The following is a 17,742-nucleotide window of genomic DNA, read 5'->3' on the forward strand; positions in this document are numbered from 1 at the left end:
TAACAAGTCACATTTTATTTTATTTTTTTACCTCTTTGAATCGAAATTTTAGACCTTTCGCGACACCATGTGATAGCTTTTTGTCATCCTCAAGGTGATGAAATTAGGGATTTCACTGCCATACAGACAACAAAGGAAGCGAATTGGCATTTTCTTTGGTTCCAGCTTGATTCATTTCCACGTAAATAGATGTGGTCGGACTGATTTCCTTGCAGGATCTCATTTTTAAGACCTAGCCCTTCACTTCTAGACTGAATAACTGAAATTCAAGACCTTTTTAGGCCTTAGAATTTGTTTTGCTGGATTTTTGGCTTTACAGCTTTTTAAGACCAGCGCGGGAACCCTAGTAAGTGTGACAAGAACTACCAAACCGAATAGCATACAGGTCGACATGACTTGAAGACGTTAATGCTTTGTATACTGCTTCAGACGACTGGCTGGATAGATGAAAGGGTAAGACACTACAAGAGCTGATATAAAACCTAGCTCTTGGTTCAGACCACACAAATGGACCCAGAGTATGTGGTTGCTCTGCTGCCTGATATACAAGTAAAACATTCATTTAAACACAGAAGTTGTAACTGTCCTTTTATTTTCTTCCAGGGGCGTTGCCACTTCACAACTGCCACACACCAAAGCTAGCCTAGCTTGTCTACTCATCAAATCAGAGAAAGTCCCCAGGGACCAGGACAGGCAGACAAATCAACTCCCTCCTTCTCCCTATGCCACTATCCCTCACTCCCTCTCTCTCTCTCTAAGGTCAGGGCAGCTTCCCTCCTCCCCATCTCTGGATGTTGACAGGTTCATCATGGAAACCCCAGGGGGTCTGTCCAGCACTTTCCCTGTAGTGAGGCAATATTCGAACCAACCTCCCATGAAATGCTCCTCGTGGAAATCTGAGAAAATGATTTCTGGCTAGTTTGATGCAATAACAGTAATCAATTTTCTGTACACAATAACGATGCTTAGAAAAACACAGGCCAATTGGAGGGCCGCGGGGAGATGGAAGAAATCTGCACTAGCTCACTAGCCTGATCCTTTTGTAGAAATATTCCTAACGCCAACGGAGAATGCGTAATTTTCAAGACAAAACCAGCATGAAACAATCCAGTGATGTGTTTGCTGCCCCTTTAAAATTACAACTTTTCAGAGAAAGAGTCATGTATTTTATACTTCTGATGACACTTCCATGAACATCAAATTGAAAAGCTTCTCGGTCTAAAAAAAATGGTATGATGATCATGTCCACAATCCACTCTGATCGGACCTCCGATCCGATCCAAATCTGACTCCAAACTTCTTGCTCGAGTAGGATTAAGTTAAAGGACAAAGACAGGTGACAACACAGATTCAATCACCGATAACAATGGCAACCGTCTTATGCAATCGTCCATGTGCTCCCCGATTTCAACTCCCTTCATCACACATACTAACCTAGAAGTCACAGAGACATATCTTGTGGGTTGCCCCCTATTGATTTTCAATGAAACACCACTAAGTGGATCCTCTGTTGTCCCACTTTAGGCTCTGCAGAGGTGTGAAATATGGGTTGAGGTCACTCTGGCTGAATATAGTAACTGCGAACGCACTGTACGCACGAGAGCTGCTACAGCACTCCTGTCCCATATACCGAACCTTCGTCAGACTGACAGCTCCGTGTTAAACAAGACAAGGACATTCTTTATCTGAATTGACAACCCCCAAACATGCACAGTCAATAGACTTTGCGAGGGGGTATCTCAGTATCTCATCTCTGGGACGTCCTCGGGGGGGGGGGGGGGGGTTGTGTATCTTTAACTAAGGCCGTTCGAGGCCCGTCACAGGGGGGATCACAGGTCCGACCGCGAGCTCTAGACCTACCTTGTGGAACCCCTCCCCCTCACAGCCGTTGAGGGTCTCGTAGAGCGAGTGGTGCCTCTTCCCCAGCGTGGCTGTGGTGGTAGCGGGAGCGGTGATGGTGGTGGTGGTGGTAGTGGGGGGGGCCGGGGGTGTTTTTTCTAGGAGGAGGGTACCCTGCTCCTCTGTCTTCTCCCCCCCCTGCTGCTGCTGCTGCTGTCCAGGGGGCTCTCCCCCCCCGCCGCCCTCCATCTCCGTGTCGGCAGACGCCTGCTCCGGCTGTTGGGGCTGCTCGGGCCTGGTGCACAAGTCGTACATTACTTCCTGTCAGCGTTAGGGAGCGTGACTGGGATCAATAGGGGCCACATGGGGGGGGGGGGGGGGGGGGGGGCACAGTCAAGGCCAGGCACGGCACAGGCTTTTCATTCAAGGAGGGGGGAATTAAACCGATCCAGCCGCACCAAGCTGACTCCAAAATAGAAAAACTATGTCAGCCCCCTCGCGCCCCCCTCTTTTTCCTGGTCCTCAGTTTCCAAAGGGAGGGAGTGATTCCGCCTGAGCTGAGTTGAAGTGTCCGACACCAAAGGGAAGATTAGTCAGCTAAAGCAGCGTAATTGCCAGGCTTATGAGGAACCAAATACAGAGTTACCTCACAAGTTTGCCTCCACTCCGAGGAGGAATTTGCCCAAATTAGCACTCTAGCTCGGTGCCTGATCCTTTTGCAGAAATATTCCTAACGCCAACGGAGAATGCGTCATTTTCAAGACAAAACCAGCATGAAACAATCCAGTGATGTGTTTGCTGCCGCTTTAAAATTATAACTTGTAATTTTGGGGGGCTATAAAAAATGCCCTTGCTGACATCCAGAGAAAGACAAGTCATGTATTTTAGGCATATACATCTGATGGCACTTCCATGTAACCTACATCAAATTGAGAAGCTTCTCGGTATTAAAAAAATGGTACGATGATCATGTCCACAATCCTCTGTGACCGGATGATCAGAACAGCAACAGTGCAGCACGCAGACCCGGAGCGCTCCTCGCTAGGCTGGCGGAGGCTACGTTCTCCTCTCCGCTCTTCCTCCTATAGAAGAACAGATCCGTCACGGTCGTCCATCCAGAAATGGGAACAGAGAAGCCGTGTAATCAGGAGACTGTCTCTCTGTCTCCTTCCTCTGGCTCTCTGTAACGCCATACACAAAAGAAGCCCTGCTGCTATACGTGTGTGTGTGTGTGTGTGTGTGTGTGTGTGTGTGTGTGTGTGTGTAGGCGCGACACGAGACCAGGCGGGTGAGAGAGGGAGAGACGGAGAGAGAGAGAGAGACTGGTTTAACTAACAGGTCCCCCCTCCGAAGCCCCCGTCTCTTCGGTGGCTGAGATGCAGGTGGTGAGTCGGGGGGGTCTCAGGCTCCGTCCACGTCCTGGTGGATGCTGCTGCTCCACATCTACTGCTCACCCACACCACAGGACTCCTGACGACCAGCAGTCTAATCCCACGGCCGTGACAACATTAAGGTGAAAGAAGAGGATGTGAAGTGAAGGGGAGAATGTGTGTGTGTGTATGTGTGTGTGTGTGTGTGTGTTTGTCAAAGGAGGGGGTGGGGAGGATGGATTCTGTCCTCCTATCACAAAAAGGCAGCCTCCGGGAGGGGGGCCAATCACGACTGCGGCTAGAGCTCGTTTCCATGGAGACGACGCTGGAATGATGTTGGTTGCCTATCGATTGTTCAAGAGGATTCGCTGCAACACAGGGAGACTGTAGGCAGACAGAGGGATGGCAAACTGCAGGTACAGATTCTCAATCTTTTCCTGCCGTTGTATAATAGATATTAGCACAGGAAATGATGATTTGAGAGCAATACATGTCCACATTGTGGCTGATGAATCCATGTTCTTATGATGTAGGAGCAAGCTGTAGCCTACTCGTAGGGATGCTTTCTATTCGGTTGTTAAGTCTGACGTCAAATGTGACGTTTAGCAATTTCCGGGTCCAAACCAGAAATTCCCCGCACCAGAGTACCAGTGTACTAAAGCACCAGAGTACCAGTGTACTAAAGCACCAGAGTACCAGGGTACTACAGCGGTAGAATGACAGTTCAATCGTTTTTTAGACTTTTAGATTCGTTTTTCCCATATTGTCAGCGTCTTTGAGCCTCGGAAAAGCACTATACAAATATAATGAATTATTATTCTTACTGCGGCATTTCGAAGAGAGCGCCTCAGCCAACGTTGGACCCGGAAACACGTCACGACTTAACAACCGAATACAAATCCAACTGCCCCGGACCGTGCTAAACTAAGCTACTCTTTATAACTCTCAGTGCATACACGCAGGCACACACAGCTAGCATGTCATGTGATCCTAAAGTCTGTTCAGTTCCACTGGATGAGATTCATATCTGTTAAGACACCGCTCAACTACTCCTGCTGACTGCCTCCCAAGTTAGCAAACAGAGAAGAAGAGCGTAACCACAGCCAAGCATGAACCAAACCCTTTGTCAACAGGACTGACTTCTCAATGTGTGACCAGCCAGGTGCCCATTTTTCTTTTTTTCCCCTTTTTTTTACATACACTAAATGTACAATACGCTGACCAATTTGGCCACTTTCTATTCTGCGCCTGGTTACACCAAACACCATATGCTGTCACATATCTTCTAGGCTCCACGAGCCAGAATGTCTGATGTAGAGTAATGCAGATGAAGGTGTAGAGAGGAATTGCGTAGCCATATTAAACCAATCCAAAGTGACATTATTCAAATCAATCACATTACAGTATCCCTTTATATTATGCCAAACAGTTCTGTAGCGCTCCACTACAAATTAGCCCACACAACATAAAAAGACCACCTCATCATGATATGCCTTATTATTGTGGATAGACAACTAAGAATCTGGGGAATACTTATGATACTGCTCAGAATGCACACAGAAATCCCCATCTGGAAGGTATCCAACTTGATGTATTTTCATGGAAAATGAGATTCATGTTAATTTGCAGCTTTTCAATTACAAACCCTGTCTGAGGCTAACGACTCCCTATGCTGATCCTATCAGCGGGGCTGGGGAGCACTCACGGTCTGGAGCACCAGCTGAGTTCTGGTCTAGTCACCTCGCTTGACAACTTCATGAAATGTTACATGTGGATGAGGGGTAGTAATGAACTAGCATCACGAATACCGCATATTATGACCAGCAGGTCATGTTTTAGGTCATATTATGACAGCAGGTCATGTTTTAGGTCATATTATGACAGCAGGTCATGTTTTAGGTCATATTATGACAGCAGGTCATGTTTTAGGTCATATTATGACAGCAGGTCATGTTTTAGGTCATATTATTACCAGCAGGTCATGTTTTAGGTCATATTATGACCAGGAGGTCATGTTTTAGGTCATATTATGAACAGGAGGTCATGTTTTAGGTCATATTATGACAGCAGGTCATGTTTTAGGTCATATTATGACAGCAGGTCATGTTTTAGGTCATATTATTACCAGCAGGTCATGTTTAGGTCATATTATGATCAGGAGGTCATGTTTTAGGTCATATTATTACCAGCAGGTCATGTTTTAGGTCATATTATGACCAGGAGGTCATGTTTTAGGTCATATTATTACCAGCAGGTCATGTTTTAGGTCATATTATGACCAGGAGGTCATGTTTTAGGTCATATTATGACCAGCAGGTCATGTTTTAGGTCATATTATGACAGCAGGTCATGTTTTAGGTCATATTATGACAGCAGGTCATGTTTTAGGTCATATTATGACAGCAGGTCATGTTTAGGTCATATTATGATCAGGAGGTCATGTTTTAGGTCATATTATTACCAGCAGGTCATGTTTTAGGTCCTGAATCAAAAGGCAGATGAAGCGAGTAGAGAAGGCCTAACCCTCCCTAACATTCTCTTCCCCTCACACAGATAGACCAACATAACCATGTGACCAACTGCCAGCCAGAGGGTAACCAAACACGGTATAACTTAATACAGCCATATAGCCAAAAAGAACACAGGGATAGAAAATCAATCTACTCATTCAATATAGGCTAGACAATACAACAAGCATGTCTAATCGCTGAATAACATTTAGTTCTTAAACTTATGGCAAAACAAATATGCCATATATCTTAAGGCAGAAAACAAGTCTGAATGAATGCGTCTAGCCTCGGGTAATTGTGAACTTGTGGAGAGCCTGTGTGTTCATTTATATTGAGCTGTGCTAAAAGAGAAGCTATAAAAATAGGAAACTGAGCACTGCAGAAGAATTCAAAAGGGCCCTCTTGTCAGGAGCAGTTCGTTAGCCTCGTAGCATAATTGCCTAAGTCATGCTTCACTTGTGGTCAGCCGAGCCATCTTTGTATTTAGTGTCAAAAATGCCTATGTCAAAGAGATGACTTGGGCAGATAGTGATTTTGGAATGTAACAAGCATTCTGATAGGCTGATGGCATAGTAGGCAATAATGCACAGTGAATCAGCAGTGTTAGGAGAGTAGAGTTATCTCAATTTGGCCAAAATATGACTTGGCAATATGGCAATTATGCTATGAGGCTAACCAGTTGTTATGAATCTCTATCAGTGTCATGAGGCCCGGTCTGACAGACTGTGGCTTGGTTGGAGAGCTCACGCATTTAGAGGTGCCGTAGTAATATGCTACAATATGCACCTGTGTGTGTGTGTGTGTGTGTGTGTGTGTGTGTCCTCCTAGATGAGAGGGTTAGCAGACCTGGGTGCCAAAGTGTGTGCATCTCCCATCTCCAGTATTAAAAGGTGAAAGGTCCAATTAAAGCTGCTCTATTTCTGTGCCCAGGTGAGGTGAGTGATCAAAGTAAGACAGGCCAGGCTGCAGCTGTGGCGGTCATCCAGAATGCTCTGTCACACCTCCCCCGCCTCCCCCGCCTCCCCCCCCCACGCCCCTGGTGACTCTCTCAGGAGCAGAAGGCTCAGCAGCAGGATGAGGATGTACATATTCATGGGACGAGAGAATGTCTCAGCCAAACAGGCACAATCTAGAGAGGATTCATTGACCCTAAGCCAACAGATCCCGCAAGCAACAAATAAGAGACAGGTTTACTGCATGACAAACACTGACTGCATGTTAGGGTATTCACCTTTACTGTAAAAATGCCGGTGGAGAGAGAGGACGCTGGCGTTGCTTGTTCGCCGCTTCTCCGCCCGAAATCTAGGTGTAATTGCAGTATACAGAGTAGATTGTCCTACAAAGACACTTAGATTTAGATTTAGTAATCCAAACATTTATTAGACCGCTATACCGTCTTTTATTTATTTATTTGTTTCTTTTTATTTTCTACTCGATCTTTTCAGTTTGTAAAGTGTGTCTAGAAAAGCGCTATATAAGTCAAATGTATTATTATTATTATTATGACTATTATTATGACTATTATTATGACTATTATTATTATTATGACTATTATTATTATTATTACTATTGCAACATGCTCAGACTGAGTGGTTTGATAAGAAATTCCCTTTATGTTAAAAGATGGAGAGAAGGAGAGAAGGAGAGAGGAACTGGGGGGGAGGGATGTTTAAACATCAACGATTTCCTCATGGCCCACATTTTGGAGAGGTCGAGGGAATCAAAATATGCTAATTCCATTGGCAAATATAGGTTACCAAGTAGAAAGATGTAAACATCATATTCCTGCTGACTTGAACAAAAGTCATCCAATTAAATGTCACTTTGTCAGTGAGACAATGCTGCTGCACTGTCAGTGAAACATTCTCCACAAGGCACCACTGACATGGTTCCCAGTAGCTGGCGCGTACCAACCCAACCCAACGTCTACAGATGTACAATAACACTCAAGGAACGTTTCAGAAGCAGACAGAGCCGTGGCTACAGAGAGCAGTACCTTCCACATCCCTGCTGCTCAGGTGACGTTCCTGTGAAGACGCACAGAGAACACACACCCCAGAACCCCAGAGGCTAGGCTGCTGTTTGGATAGCGCACAAACTTTGATGAATTATTCAAATCCCCCCCCCCCCCGCATGAAGTCTTTAACCAGACTAGGAGTGGAGCTTTACATGTTGACCCACTTCTGCCACCCATCTTACCCAAAATAAAATGGCATAAAAACAAGGGATCTCATCCCCCCCACCCTGCACAAGTCTCCTCCTTTGAACCCTGACTTGCCTGTTTACTTACACGGCTGTTAAGGGCACTAAACCACCACTTTAGAGGCTTAGACAAACAAACCAGCCAGTAAAGTAACACTTTATTATGAGGACGGAACATTTGGGACACAATAATACACAAGGATGTGGTGGGGGCTAGTACCATTTGAACTAAAACACAAAAAGTGTACGGTATTATAAAACATTTATAATGTTAGTATTTAGTGAGTCAAAATTGGGTTCCCACATGAGACCTCAACAGACACTTAACTGAAAAGATGTGCCGATGTGTTCCAGGTGCAGTCTGGTTCAATCTTCAAACAACAACAAAGCCGTTTCTCCGCCATTTATGAGGTAAACTGAGGGGTGGGGCTGGAGAAATGTCAGCACTCTCAATTTCATAGACTGCTATGATATAAAAATAGCTGTAACCATGGTTTCTGATGGGGTAAGAGATTTGGACAAAGCTCATGGAGGCATGTACGTACGTTATAGCCTATTCTTCAAGAATCAATCGCTTATATAATTCATTTAAAGGACCAAACATGGATGTCCAGATTTTCCTATTTAATAGAAATGAAAATGTAATGAAAAATAAATAAAATGGAAGGTTGCTTGCTTCAATTGATCTACTGTGCCTAGTACTGACATGAAATGTCAAATCATAGCAACTATTGCACTGCACTGCAGACACCTGCCTGTCACAGCAACCTGGTCTCACACGGCAGACTCCAAACGTCGAATTCCGACGTGTAGCTCGCAGGGGTGCGCCTGCTATGTGCGCCTGTCGGGGCTTCTCTCGGGATTATTCCATTTTGAATTGCACTTGCATTAATTAGTTAGGCCACATTTAGGGTTAGGGTTAAGGTTAGGGTTAGGGTTAGGGTTAGGGTTAGGGTTAAGGTTACGGTTAAGGTTAGGGTTAGGGTGAGGGTAACCCTAACCCTCTCCGTTGGTTGTATCTCAAAATGTGGCCTAACTAATTAATGCAAATGCAATTCAAAATGGAATAATCCCGAGAGAAGCCCCGACAGGCGCACATAACAGGCGCACCCCTGCGCTTTCAAACGAGCGAACGTCGGAATTCGACGTTTGGATGCGATGGAAAACGTCGAATTCTGACGTCTGCCGTGTGAGACCAGGCTGGTCACAGACATCTGCCTGTCTGCAGTGACAAATGGCCCAGGGCGTGGGGGGGGGGCTCCCTAGCAGTCTGGGTGGGCATGGTGGAGGGGAGCACACTGTTGGGATAAGCAGGGTTGGAGGCACACTGAGGCTGATAGACAGACACCGACCCCTCCCACCCGTACACCCCCCTCCCAACCTTTCTCCATCTCTTAAATAACAACCTCCACACCAGAGAGTTATGACAATAAGCACTCTGCCATTTCCCAATGACTCTCCCAAGGAAGGGAGCATTTGGGCGGCCTTAAAATTAACCCATCCTGGGGAACTGACATGATACTGACAAGTCCAGCCCAGTCGATAGTATTTACTTACATGATGGTAAAGGTAATTAATCAAATAAAACAGAACAATCCAGAGGATGAGAGTCTTGCTCCTTCATTGGAAGGTCTTGGTTGGAAAACCGTTTGATAATGAAGGAGAGGTCAGTAGACTGTCTCCCCTAAGACGGATGAGACTAATGACTGTTCCAGAGACGTTAAATGACCCGTCTGTACAACCCACAATCATTTAGTCTGTACCGACACGCGCTGGAGAGTGATGGACTTTTGTGATGGACTTTTGTTTTGTTTCCTAGGAGGAGAAGGAGAAGGGGGAAGCTGGGGGATGTTACGACTACGCTGTAGGCCTGGAGGAGAGGCATCATCCTGCTGCTATACTGCCTCACCCGAGGACTGCAAGCAGCTCACTAGAGTCTAATAGAAACAACTGTGATTGACTGTCACACTCGCCATCTATAACTCAATTACATCACTGACAGGAGGGCCCTGGGGCCACACACAAACACCCAGAGAGAGAGAGAGAGAGAGAGAGAGAGAGAGAGAGAGAGAGAGAGAGAGAGAGAGAGAGAGAGAGAGACAGAGATAGAGACAGAGAGAGAGAGAGAGAGAGAGACAGAGAGAGAGACAGAGAGAGAGAGAAAGACAGGGAGAGACAGACAGAGAGAGAGATAGAGACAGAGAGAGATAGAGACAGAGAGAGAGAGACAGAGAGAGAGAGACAGAGAGACAGAGAGAGAGAGACAGAGAGAGAGAGACAGAGAGAGAGAGAGAGACAGAGAGAGAGAGAGACAGAGAGAGAGAGAGACAGAGAGAGAGAGACAGACAGAGACAGAGACAGAGAGAGAGAGAGAGAGAGACAGAGAGAGAGAGATAGAGACACAGAGAGAGAGACAGAGACACACAGAGAGAGAGACAGAGAGAGAGAGAGAGAGAGAGAGAGAGAGAGAGAGAGAGAGAGAGAGAGAGAGAGAGAGAGCCCTGGCCACAAATAGCAACACCACAACACAGACAGCTGACAAAAATAGCATTGGACCAAAACTATCAGTGTAAATAGGGAAGCAGTGACTGGAATCCCCATGTACAGTATGTGGCCTCAGCCCTGCCCTGTACCTGAAGTGATGGAATACATTAGATGATAACTTGATAAGATACATCCGTAGGATAATATATTAGACATTATAGAGAAATAAAGATATTCAAATTCTTTATCCCATGTGCGTCATAGTGCCTGGTCTCAGAGTCAATACTGTATTGATGTTCTGTGCATGTTGCTGCAATTGAGCCTTCAGGGAGAGCTCCCATGGTGTGAGCGCTAATAACTATTCTGGACGTATAATTATTAGCGCACAGCTATTTCATTATGCAGTGGAGCCCATCCCCTAGAGAAGACAATGAAACACAGGATACACTGAATGTCCGTTTACCCACAAAGAGGTATCCTAAACATGTTTCCTGTTATCCAGAAAAGTAGGACTACTACCAAACAGTTGCTGTGCACCCTCATAACGACTCACTTCTTATTTTTCCTTGTGTGTTCTACAAAAATACATGTTCGTACAGATTTCAGAAGAAAAACGTGACCGAAAAGTGTGACAGCCTATTTGTATGCCAGGGCCAAACAGAGACGTCAAACATGTTCTGCTTGAAGCCTGACTGGAGGAGGCACATTTGAGAAAGCAGTCCTGTTACTAATGAAAATCAGTCGGTTGCTGTTTTCTATTTTGAAATAAGACAACTGAATTATTTAAGACGCTCTCAGCACAAACATAGAAACGCAGATGTCTCTCTCTCAGGTCCATCATCCTACAGAGGATCACCAGTGGCAGCAGGGTTCGTCTCCTTCCTTGACATTTACATTTTTACATTTTTGGCATTTAGCAGACGCCTTATTCCAAAGCGACTTACAATCGATACATTTGACTAAGCAAATGAATCATCAATCCACCAGTCGTAGCAGGAAGAGTAATCCAGCTCAGGCCCGGGGCCATTGATAGAAGGAAAAACCTTCTTCTAAACCTTTAAAAAAAAAATATAGACACTGGAGAAACAGAGAAACAGTACAAGGGGGGGGGGCAAATAGACGTTTTTAGGGGACACAGTAGAGGGGAAAAGTGGGTGTCTTCAGGAGACACAGTGCTGGGGGGCAGTAGATGAGGAGCAGTTAAGGTGTAACCTTGACATCTCCCTCAGGACTCATCTCCCTGTGAATAAAGCTAGGACTCAACACAAAACACTATGTTTTAACTTAGATGTTTTGAGTTGTCAATAGCCAAAAAGACAGGAAATTCAATAACTCAAAATCGGAATCTTTGATCTATCAATAGAGCTTTGGGGAAAACACATGGAATTCTATTTCTAGTTGTACTGTTGTCAAGGCTATTCCTGTTTCTCCAGGGTTCTCTGAAGGCTTCAGAGTGTGCTTTACTCCAGCGACAGCCTGTGACAGTGAGACTGCTGGGCAGGGTGTAATTAGTCAATGACGTTTGTAACGCAGCAAATAAATCACTGGAAATAACATCTTGCCTGTAGCAATTAAGGACAATGGGAGAGACTTTCTGATAAACTGGGATTTGGATTTTGAAAAGCAATTCCACTAGCTACATTAGTCAGCAAATACTGGACTGGATGAATGGAGGAACAAACTGTAGAAAGAGGACTGGACTGGACTGGACTGGACTGGATGAACGGAGGGAGAGGAGAGGAGAGGACTGGAGTGGTACGAAGAGTAGACTGTAGAATTGACAGTCCACTTGGTCCCATGGATTAGCACTGAACATTTTTCCATTGACATAAATATGGGAAGTGAAATTCCATAGATGTGAATGAAAACGGCCACACATTCAATCTTCTAGACATACGGCTGCACTGCTTCATGTAAGTACCATAGTGGTAGTGGGCTCTCATTGTAAACTCAGCTGTTGCTTTTCGTTATTAACCCACAAAAGAACGCTATTAAAAAGGCTACATTTTCACACAATCTGTTAATGAAAACAGCTGAATGACATTTGGTCTGTCACCGCTCTAGTAGGCAGCGTTAGGTCAATATTCAGTAGCAGTGGAGACTTGATGATTGGCAAAAAACAGCCTTTTACAATGCAATGTCCTGACACACTGACCCTGCAATCAGCAGATACTGTACTCGGGACCTTGATAGGGGGTTTCTATTTATAGATCTGAAAGAAAGCACTTTGTGGACAGGATACACCTGCTGAGGAGTTGAGCTCTATGTAGGCCTAACCCTGATGTAACTGATACAGAATGTCCTGCTAGCCTACACAATAGTTGAGGAGAAAGTCCCAAACACTGAGACCACAATAAACCTGGTGGCTAGATCAGCATGCTCACTAGAGGTAGCCAGCACTCAAGTTGAGGGGGGATGACATCCCCCCTAAAATAAAAACAGTCAAAATAATCCCCCTTCTAAAACTGCCATCCCCCCTTTCCATCCCTTATGTCATTTTATCAATGAACGTGGTATTACTGCTATTTCAACATTTAGTTTGGCGCATATTGAGTAAAATACTGTGGGCGAGGGGGGGGCACGCACACATGCAATGACATTTTTACCACCAAGTCACTGACACTAAAGACACTGACGCTGTGGGGATGCTACAATTGTCCCCATATGATCAAATCCACCACCTCCCCTGATTTTCTTTTACAACTTCAGTACTGGAGGTGCGTCTCACTATTGGCAGGGGCTCATGGTGGTCAATGAGAATGAATCATCCAGAAATGAATGACATGCTAATCAAACTGTCCACAAGTGTTCTGTTCAGAGTTAGCGTCTCACTACTGCAAGGTTGTACAAAGTGACAAACTGACTAGGCCCAGGCAGCTATTCACTCTGAGGTGTTGATTTAGCCAACATCCAATTTACTTTGCTTCTATCTGATCTCCTTCCAAGACGCCTGAGAGAGCCAAAGAAAGAGCAACGTTGCATTTTTGAAGCCTGGCATCATCAAAGTAAAGCGAAGCACATTCTGCAAAAAATGACTTGAATTCCAAATCAGAAACACATCAGAAACACAGTACGCCTTTATCAATTCATATATTTTCACACCAGAACGTGGAAAGTCATGGCATTTGCTATGACAACAACAGAAATCGTGAGCTTAGAATTATAAGGTTCTACCGTATCTCCGTTTAGGGTAGTTCAGAGATATTGAGCGTCAAAGTTTTTACATTCCATTATGTTTTGTGAGATGGAACCTTTGTATTTTATTAATTACTAACTAAAACATTTAAACATTTTAAAAATAACATCACACAGGCATTAATAAACACCTAATGGATCAGATTATGTAAAAACTCAATTTTGACCAAAAAAGGAGATAGAACCTTATAATTCTAACATCACGAAATTGTAGGCTACAACTTATCAACTTCTGATTAGAGTCGCAGAGGGTTAAAGAGAAGAGCTGCAATAAGAGCACTGGGGCAGAAACTAAATGATGGAAATAATGAGGCAGCTTACCATATCGTCCATGTTGGCATCAGAGCATCTGAAGGGTGAGGACTTGTCTGGCCCAGGGGACTCAAAGGAGCAGGAGGGTTGGTGGTCCCAGGGCGCATAGGGTGAGGTCTGAGGGGGACAGATCTCTGGAGAGCTGCTCCAACAGGTGTCCCCCGTGTCCCCCGCTCCGGGAGAGCAGCGGCGGGCAGCTGCAGAGACGAGGTCCCTCCCTGAAGACGACGAGTTCCACCGCTCTCGCCGTATTCTCTTCTTCGGCGGTGGGGAGTAGGAGGCACTCTTGGAATTCTGGGATACGGAGGACCTGGATCGGGTCAGCGAAGGTCCGCTCCGACCGGAGTCAGGGCTGTCCTGAATAACGGGGCTGTTGAGGAGAAGATGGACGCAGCAGCTCTTCGACCTGCGCTTGGGTGAACCGGCACTCTGCCTCTCTCCCCCCGGCGGGCCGCAGGCCTCTAGCAGCCGGCAGAGGAGGAGGCCTTTCTCCAGGTGCAGCTCGCGCCTGAGACGCTGGAGGAACGCCGCCTGCTCTCCATCCGCCTGCCCGTGCAGCCTCAGCAGCAGCTGCTCTAGCTTACGGTAGGCGGCGGCCCCGTCGCCCAGACGACCGGCCCCCTCTCCCCCTGCGGCGGTCTTCCCCCTGCCCCCCTGCTGCACGCCGAGGCTGGCTTTGACGTTGGCCTCTTTAGCCAGCAGACGCTGCAGTTCCCTGGCCTGCCTGAGGGCGGCCTCGCGCTCCCTCTCCAGTCCGGTGCCCACGGCTCGGAGCTCCTGGCCGTTCCAGCGCTGCAGGTGTCGCACCTCGGCCGCCCGCTCCCTGCCCAGGTCCTCCCGGAGCCTCAGCAGCTCCTGGGCCTTCTGGCGCTCGTGCCGGGCGGTCAGCTCCCTCACGGCCTTCTGCTGCTCGCGCTCCGCCTCCTCCCGCAGGCGCCTCAGGTCCACAGAGAAGCGCTGGTGGGCCTGTTGGTTCCGGCTCTTCTCCGCCTCCAGAGCCGCACGCAACCTCTCCAGCTCTGGTCCGTGGTCGCCCCCCCGGCCACAGAACGGCCTCTTCGACGACAGAACCAGAATGTTACCCCTGTGCTTGGCCATGACGGCACACTTCACAGCAAGGCAAGCACTGAGTGGGGAGGCCTATTCACGTTCTGGGGAGGGGGCATGCATTGAACTGAGGGGGGAAATGATCATTGGACTCATGCAGGAGGTTGAGATGGGGTGTGCTGGGGTTATCGAGCAAGCATGCACTTATCACACCAGAACACTGGAAAGAGGAAATGGAAAGGATGTCAGCAGATCAGTGTTAGATGGTGGTCTATGAAATGAAAATGTTATTGACAACATTACACTGTTAAACTCTGAATGCTTTAAGCTCAGTCTCCGTCATTGAGCATGCAATACTAAGATGATCTTTTATATCGACTATTCGACTTATCAGTTTGGTGCAATCAGTAAAAGAGTTAGTGGTTTTGTCACATAAGAGCACACAAACTGCACGAGATTAAAAACATAAAAAGATGTTAAAACAATGTCAAACATAAAAGAACATAGCTACAACTGGACACTGCATTGTATCGCACAGTATGCATGCATACACATTCTCACCCAAAGATATAATCGAGACCAGTGTGTCCCTCTGACGAATGAAGTTGACCATAGGAGTTCTGAAAACAAAGGAAGAATATCGCTAGTGAGGGATACAGAGTTACAGACCAACATATTTGACTCTGGCTTTTGGCATAACGGCCCTGGAAGCTTGCAGTAGGCTATACTACAGGATAAAAGCTAAAAAGCCAATAAAAGCTGCATACATAATCAGGGTTGGTTAGGTAGGACCGGTGCACATGGGGACTTCATATAAGGTGTCCAACGAACGGAAGTCATTATGGCACTGGGATGACTGTGAGCTGTGCAGCTCTCCTGACCAGACCTGACTTGGAGCAACGCTTAGAACCAGAACGGCCATGCAACAAGTGGAACCAACAATGTCACATCAACATGCCTACAGGCTTGTCAAAAGCAACACATGACATGTGTTGTATTCTGAAGCTCCGTCAGCCATCTACGGTTCCTTAGGTTCCTCCCTAAGCCCCTGACACGGACACGCGTCTGCCTGGCCAGGCTGGGGTCAGACAAGAAGAAACACAACGCAAGTGACATATTTTGTTTTTTGTTAACTTGTTTTCAAATAACGGGATAGCTCAATTAGCTCAGCCACACGTGGGTGGATCAGTCAATTGTTCCAAAACAACAATGCAACAACAATTCATCCCTCCGGAAAACACGTCAACAAACCGGATACTTTTTATCAACATGATACAAAGTCGCGACCTTGCTTGACGTGATGCGAGTGCAAGATAACAGATAACAGACCTAAGAGAACAGACCTAAGAGAACATACCTGGTCGGTTTTACGTGTTGAAGCCGCTCGTCTCAGCCCCGGTCGGGACTCGGGACACAGACACACATCTCTAAGCCCAGGAGCGAGCCTTGCTGTCCGGTAGGGGAGGCTGCCACCCCGGGGCGCCCCGTCATCACCCGGACCAGAACACAGACCTCATTACTGTGAGCAACACTGACCCCTAGCGGCTTTTGGAAGCAAGTACACTTATATGAATGAATGAATGAATGAATGAATGGTCTTTATTGTCATTAATACAGTACAGGTACCATACAACGAAATTTAGGAGGGGGGGCTCCCCTGGTGCTAGGAAAGAAATACTAAAACAAGAAGGGAAAAGAGCTGGTTTACATAAATAAAGGCTATGTACACTGTCCACTATACTATACTACTATACTATACAGATAAAACACTGTGCTGTACTCTATGCTATGCTATAAATATCCTAACATTTCCTATCTCTGAACCTTCTAAAGCCCTTATAAGGATGGTACTGACAGATTTTCTATGGTGGTGCGGTGCAGCATGGATTACTGGAGGGGTGAGGAATATGAGGAGCAGAGAGGGCAGCAATTCATAGGGTTAAATTGGGAGAGTTTATTAGGAAGTGCAATCAAAATGGCCAAACAGGTAATTCAGTATTTGAAAGATACTGGGTTGATAGACAAGATTTAACTTGTTTATTTTCTTTCATTTTTAAGTTTTCCCTGTCAAATACACCGTCCAAACACAGTCCGGTAGGTGGCGGTAATGCGCCTCGAGTCGGTCGCAAACCGCCATTCAAATTGAAAAAGAAGAAGAAGAATTTTCTATGGTACTCATGGAGGTGTAGCTAGCTACGCCAGACTACATACATTTAGCTGACTTACTTATGTAAGAGAACTACTTCAATAAGGACATGTTGGTTTTGTCATTGTGATTATCACAACACAGGTTATCTAGATCATTATTCTAAAAATCCCAACAGTCAAACGGTTTTGCTAGTGAATAGCACGATTCCCAAAATGTCCCATCTTTGAGTAATGACACGACAGAGACCATACCAGAGACCATGACAGAGACCACGCCAGAGACCATGCCAGAGACCATGACAGAGACCATGACAGAGACCATGCCAGAGACCACGCCAGAGACCATGCCAGAGACCACGCCAGAGACCATGCCAGAGACCATGCCATGCTAGAGACCATGCCAGAGACCATGCCAGAGACCATGGTCCATGCCAGAGACCATGCCAGAGACCATGCCAGAGACCATGACAGAGACCACGCCAGAGACCATGCCAGAGACCATGCCAGAGACCATGGTCCATGCCAGAGACCATGCCAGAGACCGTGCCAGAGACCATGCCAGAGACCATGGTCCATGCCAGAGACCATGCCAGAGACCATGCCAGAGACCATGCCAGAGACCATGCCAGAGACCA

The 17,742-nt window shown here is 46.3% G+C and overlaps 1 protein-coding gene across 1 annotated transcript in view; it reads right to left on the bottom strand.

Annotated features, from left to right (window-relative positions):
- Positions 1-15,010, bottom strand: part of tspoap1 (TSPO associated protein 1) — a gene marked incomplete at its 5' end in the record, with an annotated part of 85,555 nt that extends 70,545 nt beyond the window's left edge. The window contains one exon of the mRNA XM_080549462.1: positions 13,928-15,010. Within this exon, the coding sequence (XP_080405588.1) occupies positions 13,928-15,010 (1,083 nt within the window). The remainder of the gene's footprint in view (positions 1-13,927) is intronic.
- Positions 15,011-17,742: the final 2,732 nt, after the last annotated feature.

Source organism: Nansenia antarctica (assembly GCF_963989245.1).
Source record: "Nansenia antarctica genome assembly, chromosome: 20".
Taxonomy (NCBI): Eukaryota; Metazoa; Chordata; class Actinopteri; order Argentiniformes; family Microstomatidae; genus Nansenia; species Nansenia antarctica.